This window comes from Lactuca serriola, chromosome 5 (assembly GCF_051521515.1).
Source record: "Lactuca serriola cultivar US96UC23 chromosome 5, Lser_US96UC23_V15, whole genome shotgun sequence".
In the NCBI taxonomy this organism is placed as follows: Eukaryota; Viridiplantae; Streptophyta; class Magnoliopsida; order Asterales; family Asteraceae; genus Lactuca; species Lactuca serriola.
Window position 1 is genome coordinate 32667780 of NC_136412.1, and position 24054 is coordinate 32691833.

The 24054-nt window shown below is 35.7% G+C and overlaps 3 protein-coding genes and 1 long non-coding RNA gene across 4 annotated transcripts; 2 read left to right on the top strand and 2 right to left on the bottom strand.

The window, feature by feature from the left end:
- Positions 1–2714: 2714 nt before the first annotated feature.
- WNK3 (WNK family serine/threonine-protein kinase 3) lies at positions 2715–5740 on the top strand. Its single transcript, XM_079000101.1, has 8 exons — positions 2715–2910; positions 2992–3114; positions 3217–3254; positions 3521–3748; positions 3824–4047; positions 4134–4291; positions 4392–4689; positions 4757–5740. The coding sequence occupies exons 2-8, from the start codon at positions 3025–3027 to the stop codon at positions 5443–5445; spliced, it is 1725 nt and encodes a 574-aa protein (XP_078856227.1). The 5' UTR covers positions 2715–2910; positions 2992–3024; the 3' UTR covers positions 5446–5740.
- Positions 5741–7501: 1761 nt separating this feature from the next.
- On the bottom strand, positions 7502–7873 carry LOC145049418 (uncharacterized). Its single transcript, XM_078997831.1, has one exon. It carries the CDS (start codon positions 7871–7873, stop codon positions 7502–7504), a length of 372 nt encoding a protein of 123 aa, XP_078853957.1.
- Positions 7874–15671: 7798 nt separating this feature from the next.
- LOC145052299 (plant intracellular Ras-group-related LRR protein 9-like) lies at positions 15672–17885 on the bottom strand. The gene is made up of 3 exons (XM_079000102.1): positions 17145–17885; positions 16660–16826; positions 15672–16564 (listed from the first exon to the last, which is right to left on the bottom strand). The coding sequence occupies exons 1-3, from the start codon at positions 17883–17885 to the stop codon at positions 15922–15924; spliced, it is 1551 nt and encodes a 516-aa protein (XP_078856228.1). The 3' UTR covers positions 15672–15921.
- Positions 16302–17009, top strand: LOC145052300 (uncharacterized). The gene is made up of 2 exons (XR_013684042.1): positions 16302–16441; positions 16666–17009. It is a non-coding gene; the product is annotated as an uncharacterized LOC145052300 (long non-coding RNA).
- Positions 17886–24054: the final 6169 nt, after the last annotated feature.

The window sequence follows — 24054 nt, forward strand, 5'->3', positions numbered from 1 at the left end:
ATAGTGAGAAGACTCACCTCGGAAGTAAGCAAGTAGATCTAGCACCCCACGAACAGTCGAGACTCCGCCTACATAATATAATTATCTCTAATAAGCAAATTGTAATAACCACTAGATCTGCTAAGCTAACTCCCCACTAAATCTTAAAATGGGTGAAAAGACCATTTTACCCCTCCATGGTCTCTAAAGTCTAGAGTTGACCAAACCCTAAAAGTCAACGCTACAGTCAACAATCCATGTTGACTAAACTCGTCGATTGAACCCATGTAACTCGTTGAGTTCCTTTGTTTTCTCTTGATTATCCGGAAAATCTAACTCAACTCATCGAGTTGTCTTATCAACTTGCCGAGTTGTAGCGTGTACAGTCCATCGGGGAAAACCCTAGCTGACTCGTCGAGTTGGCTCATACACTCGTCGAGTCCCCCTAGACAACTTCTCATTCAGACGATTCTAAGTACAAATAAGGTCTCAAACTCTAGATTTAGCCTCCCAAGGCTGAAATACCACATAAAGTTGCAAGCTTTACGTCCATGCATGGCATCTAGGGCTCGAAATGCCAACATAAGCTCTATATAGGGTTAAATGCATAAAAGCTTGCCTCTAGCTTAATAAATCTTGGATCTTTGGGCTCAAAGGACCTCTTACAGACCAAATCTGATGTTTCAATCTCATGTCATGGTCAAGTGACTAAATGACAAAAAGATGGATGGGAGAAAGCCCTAAAACTCCCTAGAAAGAGATATAACAAAAGAAATGGTCAAGATGGTAGCTTTTTACCTCCAAAACAGAAGCTAACACTTGAAGAATACTGGATCCAAAAGTCCCTCCTCGTTCCAAGTCGTGTTGCTCTCCAACCTCCTTCCAAAAGTGCACAAAAATAACCAAATTTAACCTATCTCTCTATCTCTCACAACGAATGAAGCTTGATTAGGGTTTCTCATAGAGCTCTAAGGTGACAAGGGAGGCGGATATGAAGGCTTAAGGTCCTTTAAATAGGACACAAACCCTGAAAGTTAGGTTTTTCTCACTCAACACCTACTCGTCGAGTTGGGGTCCTCCAACTCGTCGAGTAGAATCTAAAATCATGTGGCCAATAACTCCTCTACTCGACGAGTTGGGGCATCCAACTCGTCGAGTTGCTTTGAAATTATGAAAGTAAATTAATTAAACATTATACTTAGGAGTTGGGATGTTACAATAACAAGCTCTAGAGTTCCTTAAACTCCAAGAGCATCCATGAAAGGGACCAAAACCACCCAAAATGACCCTAAACTTGAATCTAGAAGAAGAAATGCCAAGGTATGAACTTTATACCTCAAATAGCTTAGAAATCAGAAGATAATGATGGATCCAAACCAGATCCTTGCTTCCTTGCACCAATGTGAACTTCCTTCTTCCTCAAGTTTCACTACAATACAAAGAATAAACTCCAAATCAAGAAGATAGGCTCTCAAACATGCATGGAGGCCAATGGCATCATTTTGAAGGGTTAGAGGCGGAAGAGGAAGCCCTAATCCTTGAGATTGGGTGGTTAAATACGGAAGAAACCCTAAAAGATAATGGGATTGGAATGCAGCAAGTGCCACATCGTAACATTCCTCTTTCCACGTCGTGGCAGTCATCAGATACGCGTTTCACACATTTAGCATGACCAAAAAAATTCATGTTTGAGCACATATTTATGTGTGTGTGTTTATCTTAAACGGAAAATTCATAGTCTTTGTTGAAAAATTCATGTTTGACCAAAAAAATTCATAGTTCGTCAAAAAATTCATATTGACAAACTAAACCTACAATAACCGACCACAATGATAATTTTTAAACAAGACAAACAAGTTCAAATTTAAGATGTGTATAAGAAAACTTAGGTGACTAAATGTGTACACAAAACAAAGTCTGTTACTTTAATAAGTCATTATCTCTTTATAGTTTGACATCAGATTAAACAAATTTAGATTGATATAAGTTTTTTGGTTTCATATATGGTTCCAAATATATTTAAAATAAGACCGAAAGTTGAATATTTTGTTGATAAAATTATTTTAGAACATTGTCATGTCGTTACCATATCATCATCTTGTCATTGTTAAAGCAATAGTCCAATAAGTAAACAAGTTACGATATACATTTTTCTTTACATAAATGGAACTTCAGTGATAAAACATCTTGAAAAAAGGTTTAAGGTACCCATATGAAACAATCTGAAAACTTGTTTGCTATTTAGTGATATTAGCTGTCTTTCAAACTTGAAAAACGTTGTACTAAACATCAACATGTCTATTTATTAATTTATTCCCATAACAATGTCTAAAAGGTAGGGTTAGGCCTTCGGCGCCTATAGATAAAGGCACCCTGTCCCTTCCATTCCATCTAAGCATCCACATAATGTTATATCATATATGGATTCTTTTGATTAAATCAAACCAAATTATGTATTAACTATGTTGTCCGGTTTCGGACCAAACAATTTTAGATTGGTTAAATTTTTGTTTCATTATTTTGGTTTTCTGGTTTCGGTTCTAAATCCAATATCCAACATGATGCTCATCCCTAAAATACATACACAATAACCAAAAAGCAAGTATTTTTCTAAATAGAAGAAATATGCCTATTGAGACACAATTCAGGGGTATTTCTTGTAATTCATTCGTAATCTTTGATGTGTAAATTCCCCCAATTGACTTTCCATAATGCTTCCAAATTCAAACTTTTTTTTTATTAGATTTGATCTGAACAAAAAACAGAACAATTTACTAAGCGGAATTCCTGAAGCTTCTTCTAGATCTCTCACGGCTCTTTCTTCATATTCGCGTATTCAAATTCTTCAAATTTATCCCTAAAATTCATAGAAGTACATCAATATTGGGAATCCTCAGTTCATGATTGGGTTGCCGGCGGCAGGATTTTCCGGTCAGAAATGACGATTGTTTGTGAGTTTTTTTGTTGAATTTACGTGAATTTAGAAGTTGATCTGTTTTTTTGTTCGCAAAGAGTTAGGGTTTTACGAAGGAAAAACATACAGAAATGCCATTGGAATCGTCGATGTCAGACCATGAACCGGACGATTCCGATACTGAGTTCGTTGAGATCGATCCATCCGGTCGTTATGGTCGGGTTAGTACGCTTAATTTCTTAATTCCTTAATTTCATTTGACTATTATATGTTAAGATTTTGATTTGTTTTTAATCTGATTGTGATATTGGGATAACTGGCAGTATAAAGAAGTGCTGGGAAAGGGGGCTTTCAAAAGAGTGTATCCTCCATTTGCATTGTTATTCTATACTCATTTCTTTAAGAGTCATAACGATGAAAAAAAATGCTGCCTTTGACATTTGATGTCACATTCCACCTTCATATATGACATGGATTCGCATCAAGATTGAACCTTTTGATATCAAATTTGCAATTACAAATTACTATATCCGACACTGAAATTATTGTGTAGAATAATCAATAATACAAACATGTTCTTGTTTATTGGAGCTTTATTTGATTCCTTGATCACTACTGGAAATTTAGCTACAAAGCATTTGACGAATTGGAAGGAATTGAAGTAGCCTGGAATCAAATTAGGGTTTCTGATTTCTTAAGAAACCCCGAAGAGCTAGAGCGGCTATACTCAGAAGTTCATTTGCTCAAGACACTCAAGCACAAAAACATCATCAAATTCTACAATTCTTGGGTTGATACAACACATGAGCACATCAACTTCATCACCGAGATTTTCACATCTGGAACATTAAGACAGTACGTTTTTTAACATTAAGACTGTAGATACATATTCTAAATGATGATAGGCACATAATTGAAATTGGTATATAGGTATCGCAAGAAACATAAGCATGTAGATCTGAGAGCATTAAAGAAATGGTCTAAACAAATATTAGAAGGACTTTTGTATCTTCATAGTCATGATCCTCCTGTTATACATCGTGATCTTAAATGCGACAACATTTTTGTCAATGGGAATCAAGGAGAGGTCAAAATTGGAGACCTTGGACTTGCTGCCATTCTTCGCCAAGCTCGTTCTGCTCACAGTGTCATTGGTAAGTCCAAGTCCAAATCCAAGTCCACACCTTTTTCCTTTTGACTTTTTTTTTTATTTTTGATTTTCTAAATTTGATGTGTTTAGGTACTCCGGAATTCATGGCACCAGAGCTTTATGAGGAGGAATACAATGAACTTGTAGATATTTATGCATTCGGAATGTGCTTACTTGAATTAGTGACATTTGAATATCCTTATTGTGAATGTGCTAATGCTGCTCAGATATATAAGAAAGTGACATCAGTAAGTAATTCATGAGTCATGACCCCCTGCTCTTTCATTTCCATACTCTCTCCACAATTTACATCTATACCCTTTACTTTTTTCTTATGAATCTTGTTAGGGTATAAAACCGGCTTCATTAGCAAAAGTCAAAGATCCTGAAGTCAAATCATTTATAGAGAAATGTATTGCTAAACAATCCGATAGGTTATCAGCCAAGGAATTGCTCATGGATCCGTTTCTACGCGATGAGCATGATGGCATGAATAGACCAGGTCAATCCAATTCCAATTCTGGTCCCGGTTCCGGTTCCAATCCCAATTCCAATCCGCCCGATATTGCTAGAGATTTCACAGTCAAAGGTCAAATGAAAGACCTGAATACCGTATTCCTAAAGCTACGAATAGAAGATACAACAGGTTGGTTTTTTTTTTTTAATCGATTTTTTTTCTTGAATTAAATTTAAAATTTTGAGTGTGGGGGCAGGGAATGTTCGGAATATTCATTTCCCGTTTGACACGGATAACGATACATCAATTGCTGTTGCTAGTGAAATGGTGGAAGAATTGGATTTAACAGATCAAGATGTTTCCACAATTGCTGAAATGATCGATGCAGAAATTCGTTCTTGTATTCCCGATTGGGCTCCAAGAGATTACGATGATGATCAAGATGATGCCGATTCCGATTCCAATTCCAATTCCGAAGTTCAAAACCAATCCCAATCCCAATCCCCTATAACAATCAAATCTTCTACTTCACCTGGGACTTTAGCTCTTGAAAGATTGCCTTCGGGTAGAAGATATTGGAGTGATTCACCAAAAGGCTGTTTCTCTCCACTCAGACCAAGAGATTCAAACGCTTCTGAACCAGTAAGTAATGATGGCAAAACAGAAGAAGAAGAAGAAGATAAAGATGATGATGATGATGAATATGATGATGATGATGATGACGACAATGTTGATACAATTGTTGAGAAACTTGAACATTTGTTGGATGAGCAACAAAAGGAAGTGGATGAACTTAGAAAGAAACATGAGTTGGTGGTGTCGGATATTTTGAAGAAACTTAGGCCCGAAACCCGTCAAGAAGTTGCGAATATTTGTAAATTTGAAATCTGCGAGGAGCCCGAGCCCGAGCCCAATCATGAGCCCGAGCCTGAGCCCGAGATGTAGGAGTTGCCATTTGTCAAAAGTTGAAGGATTGTACCAGTGGCATAGCTGTAGTTTTGGGAAACGATAAGGTCAGTTTATAACCAGTTTTATAGGATTATATATGGTATACGTGTGTGTGTGTGTAGTTGTTTTGAATTTCATAAAGGTTTTTTAAATATGTTTTTGGAAGTATATACTTTTTTTGTACATAAGTTAATTAGTTGTATACCCTTTTATGTATTGGCACAAACGGGTGTTATATCATTTTAATCATTTTATTTGTGTTGGAACGTTTAGGAAGGAAGAATTCGATTTACACATTTTTGTATCTCGTGTTTTTTTATTCGTAAATTGCATAAACGACACTAAATTTTACATAAATTTCTATTTTGGCGTTGTGTTTTCATTTTTCTTAATTAAGTTATTAAGTTTATAATTTTGTTGTAAATTCAACCAATCAACCTGTTCTCGCTTTAGGTGTTTTATGTTTCTGACTAGGCAAAAAGGTGATATAGCTTTCACATCATCGTAGTTGGTAGAGGGATGAGCAAAACTGAAACTGAACCTAAACTGTCGATTTTGGGTTTAGATTTTTCAAAACCGAAAAATTCGGTTTGGGTTCGGTTTTCACGTTAAAACCGAACCAACCAAATGGGTTTAAAACCGAACAGAAACAGATAAAAACCCATGGATTTAAACCTAAAACCCATCAACTAGTTTTAACTTAAATTTTTTTTTTTTAGTTTCTTTAAACTAGTTGGCTTTTAATATTTCTTAGTTTCTCTTTAAACTAGTTGGTTGATTTTAGTGTTTTTATTTGGTATTAAATTTTGTTGGATTTGTACCATTTTATTTAGAATTCCTGGAAATGGGTTAAAATCCAAAATCCAGCAACTTAGGTTGAACCTGAAAAACCGACCTACGAAACAGAAAACCAAATGCAATGGGTTTCAAAACCCAAAACTGAACTTATTAGTTTGGGTTCAGTTTTACTTAAAACAGATCCAAAACGATCTATGCTCACCCCTAACAGACAGATACAAAACGATCTATGCTCACCCCTAACAATAGCAAACATTTTGGTTAAACTGAACACTAACGTAGATTTGTACTCATTTTCTCTTATTTTTTATTCTTTTGTTTTCTTAGAAGATCACAATTTTGTACATAAGTTTCCCATGGTTAGAGTGGCGTAAGCAAAACAAAGAAAGTTTCATTTAGGAGATGTAATCGTGGATAGTCATTGTCTTGTTTACACCACTCTATAATGAAAAACCAAAAAACCATTTGAGCCATCATGAGAAGCCATTAAACAAAATCCTGATTTTCTAAGAGAAAAAGAAAAAAAAAACGAGAAAATGAATATAGATCTATGTAAAGGTTCAATTTAACATAAATGTTTGTTACCCGTGCTAATATGTGGAAACAATATCGGTTTGTTGTCTACTCAACTTGTGAGAAACATAAAATACTTGAAACCAGTTGGTTAAATTTATAATAAAATTATAAACTTAGTGATTTAGAGGTTGTTTTTGTAAGCTTATTTTTTTTTTTGGGTTTAAGCTTATAAACTTAATAGCTTAATAACTAATCAGCTTATTAGCTTATAAAGTAGAAAAGTGTTTGGATTAACTTATGACTTATAAGCTAATAAGCACTCTTCAAAATAATGTTTTGGTTAGTTTATTTTTTATAAAATAACTAAAATGGATATATTTACATTACACAATTGGGGAAGAGAGTTATGGTGTTTTTGGAAAGAAGAATAAGGGTAAATACGTAAATATATATAAATAAGCTCATGCTTTAAAAAAAGATGAATTGAAATAGCTTATGAAAATTGGTTTATTTTTAGATAAAATAAACTCAATAGATTAAGCTAATAAGCTAACCAAAACACAAATTTTTTCACAAGCCCAAAATATAAGCTTACAAGCTAAAAAAAACCTGGAAAATAAGCTAAAAACACAATTGAGAAAAATAAAAACATACTATCTAAATCAAAATTTTATGTTTCAAATAATATATTAAAAAACAAAATGTTATATACAAGTGAAACATGATAAGATTAATTTTGTCAAACCAAAACCATGGCCATCGTAGTGCAAAACACAGCACAAGCAATAGCCACAAAGCTTCTCTCTTTAATCACAACCTTAAACAAATGCATTACGACTTCACTACTAATCTTCTTCCCTTCCAACACAAGCACACGACGCCGTTTCCCTACGCAACTCAACATCACAAACACTGTTATCAACGTCACCATGGTGGCTCTCGCCATAACCACCAAGAATCCGCCCACCATCAGAACACCCACAACCGGAATGTAAAAAAACGGCCACCTTGAACCACTGTGGTCGGTGTGAGAGAAAAGGATGTACAATAAAGAAAGCAGAAAGAACAAGCATGATGCGGCGGCTCCGGTGATAGCTGGTCTAGTGATCATTGTACTCCTCGGCGGTGGTTTTGGGTGGAGACGGTGGTGTGGATTAGGAATCAAATGGATTGGTTGTTGTTGATGTATTGGAATCAAATTGGACCTGTGGGGTGAGACTATAAGAACACCAATTTTATTAATATAATAATATGAGGATTATAATATAATTACATGTAGATATTGTTTTTTTAAAGTTTCTTAATATAAAGTTTGCCATCTTTGACCACTGTCAAATTATTTTACTTTGGTTTTATAAAATAATATTATTAAATTAAAACAAATGGAAAAACGACAAGCATATATACACAATAAGTACAATTTAAGGGTAAGGAGATAATACTTTCACGTGCGTTGACGGAGATACATGACGTCATCGACCGGCGACGTCCTTTTGTTTTTAACGTTGCGAACGACGTCGTTAGGCTTTGCATCCCGTGATTTTCCTCTTTGGTTTGTTCGAAAAATTCCGGAAATTTTCTTTTCCGTGATTATTTGGTTTTTTAATCAAATTGGCCATTTATTAAAAAAAAAATGATATATACGTATATAATTATATAATAGAAAGAAATAAATGATGTATCAACAATAGTTCTCACAATCGAGAATCAAGCTAAAATTATGTATGATTTGTTTGGATACAATTATCAATCATAAATAAGGTACTTGATTATTAATTAATAAACGCATAGAATCAAGCTGAATCTTTTCAAATGATTGTAGGATAGTTATTCCAAGATCATATTTTTAGAATACATTTTTTTAAATTTTGTTTGTCTATAATTTCTTTTTTAAGAACATGTCACAAATTTTAATCAAATTAATGATAACAATTATAAATAAGACTTTATAATTTTTTCAGTAGTCGAAAAATGAAATTTTAAACATCAAATAATTATAGCTATTGTTAACTTGGTCTTGTTTATAGATGCATCTTTTTTTTTCCATGAACTTACATGTGATTCATGGAGATCTTGGGTTCTCAATTCATGAGTTAGATAAAACACTTTTTTTTTTCAAAATGGGAAATATATTAAGAACTCACGCGAGGAAATAGTACAAAACGGGAAAGGAAAACACATGAAAACACAAGAAAAATTACAAACAAAGAAAATGACCTAGATTATATACTTTCATGTTCTTGAGTAGTCTTCTATGTTTGCACCAAATGAAAGTTATCAATTTATCATTTCCACTGTATTCGCCGGTACAAAGGGAATGTTTTTTAAAACCTTTTATTTCTATCATTTCGTATACACCACAATACTCCACATAAGATCACATTTAGCAGTTTTCTTTTCTTTTTGCATTTAGACCATCGTGATATGAAAAGTAACATATCCTTCACCGAATCAAAGCCATCATAGGAGATTTCACACCAAAAAAATATCGAGTCCATAACAGCTTTCGTCAATGGGCATATGAGTAAAATGTGATCACTCGACTCCTTCTTAAGATTACATGAGCAACACATAATCGATGGAACTGTAACACCCCTCAGTTTTAGTGCTACTGCTGATGGGATTCTACCATGCTTCGCTCTCCACATAAGCATAAAACCTTAAACGAGATCACCTTACACCACTCAAATCGTTGGATACTGATGTGACGACTAAATGCTAATGATACGAAGGATCGACTCGCACCCGAGTCAAACAACACCAAGGCAGGTACAGAACTCACAAGAAAAGTACCTATGCATATCACAAAATAAGCACCATATACTAAACAATAGAATAAGTAAAAGATCACATACTAGCCACAACGTCAAGTGCTGCGCGGACCTCCTTCGTTGTCAGCTGAAAGGCTCTCCCGCGAGCCTTCGGTGCCTTGGCCTTTGCTGGCCGACTCTCAGTAGCTCGAATAGCAGCAGGTGCAGATCCCTGCACTGATCCCGGAAGCAGTTGTGGGCACTCGGCCTTCCGATGACCAGTCTGGTTGCAGTGGAAGCAAACTGCAAACCCCTTAGGGCACTCCCTCGTGATATGCCCCTCCTTGCCACACTTGTAGCACACTCCTGCTCTGCAAACCCCAGCATGAATCTTGCCGCACTTCCCACAAGTGCGGCCGTTCTGGCCCCCGGATCTCGAATCAGCGGGCTTTGCCCACTTGGCTGCCGGCTGAGACTGTGCCGACCGCCAATCCCCCCTGAGACTCCGCCTCCTCCTTAGCCTGAGTCTCTATCTCAATCTCCCTCTTCCGGGCATTTTCCTGGAGCTCAGCAAATGTCCGGTATGACGAGTTCGCCACGAACTCACGAATATCCCTCCTCAGAATGCTCAAATATCGACTCATCCATGTTTGCTCGGTAGACACGTGCTCAGGGCAAAACAACGCCCTCTCATGAAACATTCTCGTAATCACTGTCACAGACTCTATCTGCTGCTTGAGGGACAAGAACTCCTGGTCCAATCGTTCCCTCTTTACTGGAGGAACATACTCATCTCGAAACATAGTAGTAAACCTCTCCCAAGATACTGCAGGAGTAAAGTTGGCTGTCACAAACTTCCACCAGTCCTTCCCCCCCCCCCCCCCAAGCAAAGCTGGTTCAGCGCGAACCGTACCCTCAAATGTTCCGGACAGGAACAAGTATAGAAACACCCCTCGATGTCAGAGAACCATCTCATCGCGGCAATCGGATCCTCCGTCACATCAAACTCTGGTGGCTTCGTGTTGCTGAACTCTTGGTACAGCAACGAGTCACCCCCATGTGGCTTGGCAGCAGCGACAGCTGCGGTGGCTACTGCAGCAGCCACCTCAGTAACAGCAGCGTATCGCTCATCAAACGTCTCAATCAATGTGGTCTTAATAGACCCGAACATCTCTGGGATAGCCCATCGGATAGCTGCGGCCACCTCATCATGAATCATCCTACGAATCTACTCATCGCGGACCCCACTGCTCTCCGGGTTGTGGCGCGTACTCACCATGATGTCTCTGAAACACAACACAAAATAGTCAGAGACTCGATCGAGATTACTCACACTCGATCACCCACCCCTACTTGTTCCTTAACATCCTAAGGATTCTTACTTGGACTGCTCACCGATCAGGTGTTTCCAGTAGTACGGGCCCAATACTACCTTCCACACCGCATTTGTGCTCCTCCCAAGTCTCCCTCCTAGGATCCTTCGTCACAAGTACTTTATATCTTGTCTAACATCGACTACTCTCATAGAAGACCCCTCATAAGCTCATCTCTGCTACATACTCGCACTCAAGCAACTCACTAGTAGCAGTAATTGCTAGGCTAAGGCATCACAAATTAGGCCACTCTAGTCCTAAATTATGAAATACCTAGCCTACTCTCTAGCATGCATAACATATCGCATAATATCTCATAAATATCTCATAACACAGAAATAATGGTATTGTGGGAAATCACCGTCTGAGCTCTGGCTGATTGTACACACTGCTATTCTTGTTTTTCTTTTAGAAACTCTTACTCGTTTTTAGAAAAATCGTTTCTTTTGAAAAATTCTTTTCCTCAAATCCTCAGTTTGAGTCCAGACATACCCGAAGGTGCATCCGAATCCCTCAAACCAAGGCTCTGATACCAACTTGTAATGGCATAAAAATTTCAACCGGTTTTTTTCATTTTCAAAACACGATAAATTACATATCGTAAAACATTAAGTACTAATGTCAAAACATATTTCAAATTAGTTTTTCATAAATCCAGGATCCACAATAAACATAACTCCAGCTCAGGTGTGGGTGTGTGTACAATCAAGTCGGTGCATTCCCGCGATCCTCGGAAGTACCTAAAACATATAACACATAACACGGTAAGCACGAAGCTTAGTGAGTTCCCCAAAATACCACGCACATATCATTAGCCACTCGAGGCTATAGCTCAGTAAGACCCTCCGGTCAATGTGTCTCAGTGGGACCCTCCAGTCCCACGGCTCGTTGGACCCTCTGGTCCGGTCTGGTTGAGAACCCTCTGGTCTCATAGTTCGTTGGACCCTCCGGTCCGGTCTAATTAACACATAATATAACATACAGTACATATCACACAAAAGACATAAATCAACAAGCACATAAGACCCTCTGGTCAGACATAGTTACCACTCTAGGTAGAGTATAATGAGAAGACTCACCTCGAAAAACTCGAATAATCTCGAAATCGAATCACCGGTCTAGCCTCCGCCTAACACACACAATAATTATTTCTAATTAATAACGGCTCTCACAAGGCTAGACTAACCCCTCCATGCACTCACAGATGGGTAAACGACCATTTTACCACTCCATGGGATTAATAGACCACATGTTGACCAAACCCTAAAAGTCAACCGAAAGTCAACGCCCAGGAGTACGTTGCGCGTACCAACTCTCTACGCTGGGCATACTCGGCTGCCATGCAGGCATCGGGGATGCTCGACCCCTACGCTGCGCGTACTGGGATTACGCCCAACGTACACCCCAGTTTCACTCTCCTCACATTTTGGTCTTAACCAGTAAGACATAGGCTCATATCTTGGATCTGGACTCCCTAATGTAGGGGTGTCGAACGGGTAAAATTTTCGGGTTTCGGGTAGAACGGGTATTTTCTTAAGAAAATAATACCCGATACCCGACCTATATTGTAATTCGGGTTTTCGAGTTTCGTGAATTCAGGTTTGAGGTCGGGTTGGGTAATTATCGGGTAGACCCGAAAATTTCTTAAATGACACTTATTGATAATTTTTTTACATGTTGGTTTAATAAAGAATTGGGTAGGAAAATACTCCATACAATTAACAAGTACATATATACTCGATTGCCATGTCATTAGCACTTGCGTTGTCAACGGAAATTATGAAAACATTTTTTATTCCCCAATCTATTAAACATTTCTCAACCACTAATCCAATATTAACCCTACGATGACTCTCTTGAGGACAAAAACTAAACACTTTTTTTTTCAATTTCCATTCAGTGTCTACAAAGTGGGTGGTGAGACACATATAACTTGATTGTTGTGTAGAAGTCCAGGTATCGTTGGTCAAACAAATTCTACCAATGTTTTTTTAATAAAAGCTCGAAGTTTTTCTTTTTCTTCAGCGTCGTATTCCCTTTGTAAGTTTGCGTCGACTGTCGAGTCGTCGTTCATAAGAAGGAAACAAAGGGTTTTGTTTTATTTGAAGTGTGCGTACGTGACTGCATTGTATATTTGGTATTATCTAAAAACGAATTCGGGTATACCCGAAAATAAATATTCATACCTAAAACCCGACCTATATTATTATCGGGTTAACCTATTACCTGAATGTTCATACATGTTACCCGTTCTACCCGAATTCGGAACGGGTCGGGTGGGTAGAACGGGTTTCAGGTTTTTTCGACAGGCCTACCCTAATGTCTCTTAATCCATAAAGTCGGCGACTTTAATCCTTTACATGGCTGATTAGGTCACAAACACTCAAAACACTCATCCCCTTTCCTTATGAAGCTCATAACTCATGCATGGCTCACTCCTAACGTCCAAGATTGGATTTTTATGACTCTACTTCACACAATACACTGAAAAGTGGTAGATCAAGGTCTCTGGAGTTCATTATCTCATAAAGTCTCCATCTTTTTGGACCAAAACCCTAAAATACTCCATATAAACGAACCAAATCATAGAATGAGAAAGCTTTAAGCTTTATACCTTTTTATGAAGCTTTCCACACAGCTAAGCTCAGATCCAAACTCATGGGGCTCTCACTCCTTCTTCTCCAAGCTTCTTCTCTACTTCAAGGACACAACATTACACTCACAAGCTCCCAAATGTACTCTTCAGTTATAAGGGCGAAGATTTAAGGTTAGGAGGGTTTGGTGACTGGGAATGGTGGCCAGGAATGAGGCCACCACGTCCTTTAAATAGGGAGCTTACTAACAATTAAGGTTTCATTCTGGGCCTAGTACGCCCAGCATACTAGGTGGCCTCCACGTCACATGCACACATTCGAGTATGCTGAGCGTACACTCTTGTACGCCCCGCGTACTCGTTTACCACCTTTTCTCTAATATGGGCCAAAATGGACAAGAGCTCAAAGATCAAGGTTTTACAAGATATACCTGGACTTGGGATGTAACACTAATAACAAAGGTTTGCTACAACGTTCATGAGTGCTTCTGAAATAAGATTTGAGTATTGGATTAAACCCACGCTCACATGAATCACTTCATGGAATCTATCACGAGTGATTTTGAGACGATAATATCGTATAGTCTTCAAACCAAGATATATGAGTTGTTGATTACGAGTTGGTTGTGCATTGATAGCACGAAAACGCATCAGTAACTTGATGTTATAAAACGTGTTGGTGTGTATAATTTAACAAGTAATTAGTACAAGCATATAAGTCGAAGTTTATCTGTTCCTTTTATCTAAGAGGATTAAAAGTGATATCTTGGGCCCCTTGAAGTTTTTATTTTGACTTATGTGTCAGGCCCGGTCAGGACTCAATTAATGTGTCCAATTAAGTTATATATCAAACTAATCAGAAATCGGGAAACAGACTGTTGGACAATGAGTATGACTTTATTCCATGTCTTTGCCCACACGATATCTTGAAGAACAGAGGGTTATATGATCCTTTATCTAAAGAGCGCGTCATTGATTTGATCAGAGTTTGACATCGGTTTTTGAGAGCTACGATTGCTAATCGGATTTTGATGTTACATTGGTAGTTATAGTTATTAGACTTATCCAAATGGAAGACTGTTGGATTATGTGTCTAAGCCCATAACTATAATGGGTATGTACTTGACCCGATAGTAGCATGATCCTTTTGGGTTGCCTTCACCGAAGCAATTTGACAGGATGGATAATTAAGAAAGAGGTTATTTTTAAGTTATTAATATATTATATGAATAATATATTAATTGAGAAATCATATTATTTAATTAGTATTGATCAAGAATTAATTTGAAATTAATTTAGTTTTCAAAAGAGAATGATTAAATTTGCAGGGACTAATTAGGTAAATCGGTAATACTTATAGTTTGGGCTAATGATCCATGTTGATTAGGGATTGACTAAACCTATATGAGAGTCCATGATGGTTTAGTCCAAAGGGCCTATGAAATATGCAGAGTCATGGTGAATTAGGGTTTACATGTAAGAAATCCTAGGAATTCCACATTATAAATATAACCCCTAGCTTCCCAAAATCGACCTATCTCATAAAAAAGTGGAACCCTAGCCGATTTTGTGCTTCCTAACCTCTCTCTCATAAGCCCCCTTTTGATTTTGGTGTTTGTAACACATTATAGGTATCACACTTGAAGTACTAAGCTCTTGAAAAGTCAATAACTACAAGCTACAATAAAGAGGTATTAATCTAACTAGTTTTTATGTTGTATATCTCTAATTGCATGTTAGCTAGGGTACATGCTTTGGATAAAATGAAATTGCATGTATAACTTGAGAAAACTTTGATCCAAAGCATTAGAGTTGTATGTGCATCATAGGGATGTTATAGTGCCCAAAACCTATCAGTGTTGTCAACATGACATATTAATTTAGTAATATGACAGGGGGTAACATGTTTACTCATTCATTTTGTCCAAAGTGACTATTTAGACCTGACAAAATCCATCTAATGCCCCCTAAAACAAGAAAAATAGTTTAAACATTAATTATATCAGTTCCGGAAATATTGTAGGACTATAGTTCTATTTTCCTATATAACAAATAACTATGATATACCCGATTATTCAACATAATCTTATTCAAACACAAATCCGAACACCCAACGAGAATAAAACCACCCTAAACATATGATCACAAACGTATAAATAAATAGTTATCCTACTCAAATAGAACAAAAAAAACTTACAAAATAAAATAATTCATTAATAAAAATAAAATTGAAAGAACTTATTGTGATAGAATCAAGTTCAGCACATTACATGCCAATCCAATTATTCTGCTAACCCAACAAAACAAGCCCAAAACGAGGCTACATGAACCCATTATTTGTAGTTTATTTTCTTGCCTTCAAAAAAACTTTATCCACGTATTAATTTTGACCCAAAATAAGAACCAAACCTGGATTACTTGATTAGCAAATAAACGACACTCATCATCGTGCCTCTTCAAGATAAGGATCTTCGCTATCTCCGGCTCCCAGATACAAAGAAACCGTCCCAGCAGCACCAACGACGGCACCTGTCAAATACGACTTACTACGAGACAACCAACTCGCCTGAGCCAACGCCTCCGCTTCCCGTCGATTCTTCTCCTCCTCCTCCACCAACACATCGAACCACCTCTGAGCCATGTACACCTTCACAGCTTGGATCCCCTTCTGCACGACTTCTTTCGGAGGAACCACCAGCGGATTCTGTTCGACGTTGAGTTTGATCAGCTTGTCAAGGCGGCCGAAGGTCAACGGAAGCTCCTGGAGTTGATTGTTGCTGACGTCGAGTTCTCTCAGACTGGTTAGATCGCCGATTGTGTCCGGGAGTTCTTGTAGATCGCTGAAATTGCTTCCCAGGTTAAGTACCTCCAGATTTGATAACTTTCCGATGGAATCTGGGAGGCCTCGGAGCTCGTTGAAGTGGGCGTCGAGGTACCGAAGAGATTTCATGTCGCCGATAGAGGTAGGGAAGTTTCGTACCTTGTTAAGAGCGATTGCGAGCTTCTTTAGCTTTAAGAGTTCATACCCCATCTTTGTGGGTAGATATGTTAGCTTGTTGAAACTGCCATCAAATTCTTCCAGTGACCTAATTAGAACATGCAATGCAAGAGAGATTTTCGTTATCACTTGATTCTTCTTTCTGCTAAGAAAAAGAAAAAGAATTAAGCAGAAAATGTATACCTGCAGTGACAAATGCTGTCTGGTAAGGAATCAAGTTTGTTGCTAGAGACATCAAGGATCTTCAACTTGTGCAAACAGCCGATGGAATCTGGTAGAGACGTCAAAATATTGGAAGAAACATTAAGCTCCTCAAGGTTCTCAAGTCCAGCAACGGAATCGGGAATCACCTGTTCCAATGCATCAAGGTTCATCAATGGCAGAAAGAAACAGCAGGATAAGGTCCATCGATTCGTTAGATTTCTCAAACTCAATACATGTGTTGCAGTTAGGGGAGGGCTAAATATTTAAAAATCTTATTATCAAACCATAAGTTAGAGAGTTATTGTGCAAATTCCAAAATTTTGGTCCTAGATTTCTGTTCTTCTACAGGCTGTGGTCATACATGAAATTAAGATCTGAAAATGATTGAATGAAGAAGATTAAATTAACCAATATATTTGGATAATAAGAATATCAGAGGATAAATATAATCATAGACGGCAAACCTCAAGCTGATTGGAGGATAGGTTAAGGTGAACCAATGTATGAATCTTTCCAAAGGCTTCAGGCAGAAACGGCAATCGTCTCTCTGATAAATCAATCCTTTGAGCACCGTTGGACAATGCATCTGTCAGAATTGCAACAACTTCCTCCGTCAACTCCTCCGCGACGGCGGAGCTTCCTTCATCACCACTCGGAAGCGGGTTTTTTCCCTCCTTAACCGACTCATAAATCTTCTCAAGTCTCTTCTCCGCCTCGCTCAACATTTTATCATACGATTCATGCATTTGATCCAGCGAGATCAGAGTTTTGTGCATCTGTCTCTCCCTCTCGATTGCCTTCTTCCGTTTGTCCTCCTCCGGGTCGACCTTATCTGATAAAGTGATCTCGTCGAGGTCGTTCGACAACGTCGAATCAATCTCTGCAAGCCTGGCCTTCGCCATGTCCACAGCTTCATGATCAGGACGCTCACCAAGGGTCTTGAGTAGCGATCGTGTCTGAGAAACATCGGCCACGGCTGCACGCATGGAAGTCAGGAGTCGAGGATCTGTTAGGTGAGGCATCCGTTCAGTGAGTTCGAAATATGGTGGCGGATTGAAGGACGAACGATCTGTCAATTTGGAAGTAAAATGAGGCATCGACGGCGGTTGTTCGATGTCTCCCTCCTGCATGTTAGATCGTTTCATGGTGGGCAGCCTGTTCATGACGTAGGAGAGAATTGGGAAATTTTTGGGGTTCGGATCCATTGGAGTACGTGTTGTTTCAGTGTGTGTTGATCGATCAAATTCAAGCAGATTTTCAGAGATTGATGAATCTGAGCTTTAGATTCGGATGCATTTCTATCCACGGAGAGAGGGCGATTATCAACAAGACCGAACGAGAACCGCAACGGTATTCCAGTCATGTGATGCAAAATCTCGGACAAATTCTTGGAGGGCAATATTTTGTAAATTGCAACTATATATTAAATATAAAACAATTTTTATATATTTTTTAATTTTAATAATTATATTTTTAAATAATCACAGATCCAAGCACATCACGTTTATATGGTACTCTGTTTCATTTTGATCACTCATTTTACGACCATTAACAAAATTCTCTTCTTTATGTAGTTCTTATATATAATTATATACCAATTGAATTATTTATATAAAGTTAGGTGATGTTTGTTTTTTGTCCGCAGATTTTATGACCTCTTCTGTCTGCGCGGTGCAGACCACGCGCAGACATTAGCCTTCGCAGACTTTTTGTTTTTTTGATGACTGCAGACCTAAAAATGTGTGCGCGCCCTCTTCTTGGCGTAGATGTGGACCAGAGTCTTCTAACATCTTCTAGCCTAAAAAAACACAAATATTTTATTTATTTTAATTTTTTTGAATTTATATTTATTAAAACTTTATTAGTGGTAAATAAATTGAAAAAAAAAGTTACAATATTTAAAAAGAAGTTCGACGATACAAATATGATATTTTTTGACAAATTTATAAATAAAAGTTTTTTTATAACAATGGCCGTTGAAGTATAAATATGAAAATAATAATATATTCTTATATTTTTTGTGCCCAATTTTATAAAACATTATTTAATAAACCATTATCAATTTCTTAGAAAATATATTTATGATATGTTTTTAATTTATTTAATTGAAAAAAATCGAAGGTTATTTCCATTCATTTATATATTAAATTCTTTGATTCCTAATTCCAAATTTTAGGGATAACTTTGCGACCAAAATTGTTGGTTTTATCAAATATATACGTTGATTTGTACTATTTTTATTTTCACTTTTTATACTATAATACATAAAAGTTGATTCAGATTTGTTAATTATTTATAACAAAGTCATAAATATATTAAAAAATCACTTTGTAGTTTAAAAAAATCAGTTTATTTTGATTTTCGTTTATTTTAGTAGCCTGCAGATGTTAAAAAAAAAAACAGTCTTTTTTTTTCAGACTGCAGATGTTTGATCCACATCTTCTGCTGCAGAGGTCTACAGATGTGGTCCGCAGACTGTAGACATTTTGTCTCAGAAAAAACAAACAACACCTTAATGTTACTAAATTATATATTCCCTCCGTCCCAAATTGATAGTCCACTTTTGAATTTTGAGGTTTTTTTTTTCAACTTTGACCTTAAATATTTTTATTTGTCTTATATATTACTTGATAAAACTTATAAAAATGAACAAACATTTAAAATACAATCCATTCATATATTTTGCATTAATGATTATATCTCAAAAAGAAAAATATTTAAGGTCAAAGTTGAAGAAAAAAGACTTTAAAAGTCAAAAATGGACTGTCAATTTGAGACGGAGGTAATAAATAATTAATTATTGATGATTTAAAACCAATCTAGACTAACAAACAAGCTAAAAAGGCAAAAAACAGTTAATGTTTGTTTTTCCAAGAGTAACTCCAAAAAAATACAACACATTTTTTAGAACATTTAACAAATCCAAACAATGAAACAAACATGTATAAAATTTAAATAAAAGTAAGGAAAAATCAAATACCAAGTTGTCAATCGGGTAAGACACTCACCTCTAAATATAGGAGGTACAGTGTTCAAGCCATGGGGTTCAACTATGAGTTGGTCAGGAGATGATATGCGACCACTTCATTGTCTTAGCATTTCGTCCAAATGACGAGCCCTCTCACATTATCATTGCAAAAAGTAGAGAGTTGTAATGGGGTTCAACTATGAGTTGGTCAGGAGATGATATGCGACCACTTCATTGTCTTAGCATTTCGTCCAAATGACGAGCCCTCTCACATTATCATTGCAAAAAGTAGAGAGTTGTAGTGGGGGCCAAAAACCCATATTAAAAACTCATGAATTTAAACACTTAAACATTATTAGAGCATCTCCAATGATTTAGCTATGTTATAACTTTAAAAAAAAAGATCAATTTATCATTTCACTAATTTTAATTTCTAAATAAATGACATCTCTAATGATTAATATTTTTCAATAGTTGTTTTTTAAGAAAAATTAAATAATCTATTTGCTTATGATCTAAAATATTCTATAAAACTCATATATTTAATTGGTCTTGGTATTCTTTAAATATACATTATATCTAAAATGTTACAAAAAATATGAAAAAAAATTACTAGGTCATATTTATACAAAACATATATATATATATATATATATATATATATATATATATATATATATATATATATATAATTCAATATATAGTAAATGGTAAATAAAAATAAATATATAAAAAAATGTTATAAATGTTTTAAGTGATTAATAAAGAAAAAGTAAATATTAAAAAGGTAAATATTATGGGGTGTTTGAAATTACTTTTTTAAGCCCAAAAGTTCTTTTTGTAAAAGTTATTTTGAAGAAGTAAAAGCCAAAAATTGTTTTTAAAAAGTGTTTTCGTAGTATTTTTTTGACTTTTAAGAGTGATTTAGCTTTAAAAGTTCAAAAGTTACAAAAATTATACTTTCATGACTTTTGAAAACCCATTATTTTCTTCTTTATAAAAAGTTATTTTGAAAAGAACTTTTCCATCTTCCAAACATCTTTTTAACTTTGTGGAAAAGTTAAAAGACAAAAGTCATTTAAAAAGTATTCTCAAACACCCTTTTAATTAGCAATAAAAGAAGCTTGCATTGGATATGCTCTTTGGCCGGACGGAGCGGGTGCGGGGAAAGGAAGTGGGAGCCTTCCCGCCCGACGGAACACCATACCGTCGGCACGGGGAAGGTGTGTGCGGGAAACAGAGAGGGGAGCCTCTCCCTCTCTCTCTTTCTCTCTCCCTCTCTCTCTCTCTTGTTGTGATTGGCCCATTATCTTTTTTTGTTTGTTTGTTTTTTAAATACCGTTGATTAACGGTAAAAAGTGATTTTTTTTTGTGGCTGTAACGGTTACTTTGTATTTATTATTATTATTTTTATCCTTTTACAACTACTATAAATATATACACATAACTCTTAAACATATCACACTATTCTTTATTCTCTCTACTTTATATCAACAAAAAAAAAATGAATCCCGACAAGCAAACCCCAAGTTCCGATCGACGGAAAAAAAAGTCATGGTTCGAGTACAAACATCCCTCCTCGCAACATTTTTGCTATCGATTAATCCCAGCAAGGAGTTTACCGCCTCCAACTCGATGCTCCCATTCAATCACCACTACAATTCCAATACCAAAATATTGACCAATATTACCCGATGCAAGTTTCAAATGTTTCGTCACAAATGTTTTCAAACTTTGTTGTGTTTCCGGATCAACAATCGCCAAATCAACCTCAACCCCAAACTCAAACTAAAACACAAACCCAAACCCAACACCACCACTAACTTGTCGATGAATCGGATGACGCGGAAGAAGAAGACATGGTTCCCGAAACTCAACCAACACCACCACCACAAAGACGTAAAGGGAAAAGACAAGTGCGCGAGGGTGTCGCACAACCGGGAAGACAAAAGCCGACACTATGGGTTCCACACAAAGAGCTAGTTTTGGTCAAAGCTTGGGTTGATATTTCTGAAGATTCGATTCAGGGAAACACACAACCGGGAGAACATTTTTGGTTTCGCATTTTAGAACGATTTCGAGAGGAACTAGGAAAATGTGACGACTACCGTACGAAACATCAACTTAACTCAAAGTTTCGAGAAATAGCAAGGGGTTTCAAAAATTAACGGGTTGTACAACAACCTAAAAACCCAACGAAAAAGCGGCCAAGGCGACGAAGAAATACTTCAAGAAGCGTTTACCTTGAGGAAGTCGGAAAACCATTCAAGTGGCACGATTGTTGGAAATTATTGGTCCGAAGTCCTAGGTGGAAAAAATACGAGCAAGATTTTATTTTTAGAGTCTAACAATCAAAGCGCACGAAAACAGGCTCTAGTGGTTACACAACCTCCTCCGATGCTCGGGTCAGTCAAGATTTAAATCAGGACGACGAACTCGAGCTAGAAGAAATTGAACACCCAATGGATAGGGACAAAGCGAAGAGAAAGGGAAAAGAGACTTCTTTGAGCGCATCTGATTTCAGCGTGGACATTGACGAAATGCGGAAGATAACATCGTCGTTTGATCGATATAATCTAAATTTCTCCGAACGTTTGGCTTTCGATAAAGAAAAAGAAGAAATAGGGAAAAATGAGCGGGCGAAGAGACAAGAAATGGAAGACATGAAGTTTTTGATGGAAAACGTCGATCATCTCTCGGGACCGGCTCTCGAGCTCGTAATGAAGAAGAGGGAAAATTCTGAAAAAATATTTTTCGTAGGTCGTTGGTGGTTTGTTTGATTTTTAGTTTATGTGTGTGTGTGTTTTTTTTTTTTTTTTAATTTTCTACTTTTTTATATTTTAGGTTTAATGTAAGTTTTATTTTAATTAATGAAATGCTTTTATTTTTAATTAAGTTTTATGTTTAATATTAATTTAAAAATTATAATTCATAACAAAAAAATTAATTTTATTTAAAAAAAAAAAAGTGAGGGAAGCTTCCCTCCCACTCCGTCCGGTCTTAGAACATCTTCAATATGCCTTCAAATTATTGTCACTTCATCATTTTATTAAATTTAATTTTTAATTAACTCCTTCAATGTTTAATCTCTTCTAATAGTTTTTTTTAATAAAAAATTAACTAATTTATTCATATATATTTTTTAAACACGTCATAATTTAATTTATTAGAAATATTACAGTACATCATTTCAAAAATAATATACAACACATCCTTCGAAAAAATAAATACGAAAAAGTATTACATTGTAATCATAAAAAAGATTGAAAAAAGCTATATAATGGTTATAATTTTGTATTTTATAACGGAATATCATTAAATATTTTTATACAAAGAATTAATTAATCAGTAAATAAAAAAGTATTTAAAGTTAAGATACATTCAAAGGCTAAAATGAAATATAATTGAAGTTTAAAAGATTAAATACACAAAATGTATAATTATATTGGCGGCTCAACGTGAAGTCAATTAAAAAAGGGAGAATTTCATATATGTCCTTCTTAAATATCAAAATATCATATTTACCCAGCTTAATTTCTAAATATCATATTTACCCTTCATAAAATTTCTAAATATCATATATGTCATTTTTAAACAATAAAATATCATATATGCCCTTCTTAAATATCAAAATATCATATATGCGCTTTTTAAACATCAAAATATCAATGGTAATATATTAATATCTAAAATATCATTCATCTACAACATAATCAACAAAAAAAACTAAACAATCAAAATATACAATCCATAGAGAGGGTTGAAGATGAATATTTTTGTTTGTCAAGAGGACGACATTCCAAAAATTTAGAAGTTCACATTCCATTATCATAAACGTAAGGATAATATCGTTAAATTTTTTAATTATTATAGTAATTTTAAGTTATGAAAAATGATTATAAATATTAAAAATATTATAAAAAAGGATTTTGGCAAATATGATATTTTGAAGGTTTATGAAGGGTAAATATGATATTAAAAATTTAAGCTGGACAAATACGATATTTTGAGGTTTAAGATGGGCATATATGAAATTCTTCCATTAAAAAAAATAAGATATACAGTATCACTATATAGTACATACTCCAATAACAAAAAAAAATATAGTAATAAAAGTATAAAATAAATTCTCTTTTATAATGCTCTTAGTCCACTTAATGTATAGGCCAATTTTGTAGTTTATGTTTTTATGTATATCGGCCCATGGCCTCCATGATTGTACGATACCTATATATTTGATTAACGAGAGGATACACCATCATAGGAAAACATACAAATTGACAAAAACACTTCACACTTTGTATCAATTTTTGATAAAATGATAAAAACATAATTGTTTACATTAAACAATAAAAATAAAAATAAAAATAAAAATAAAAATAAAAATAAAAAAACTACTTAACCAC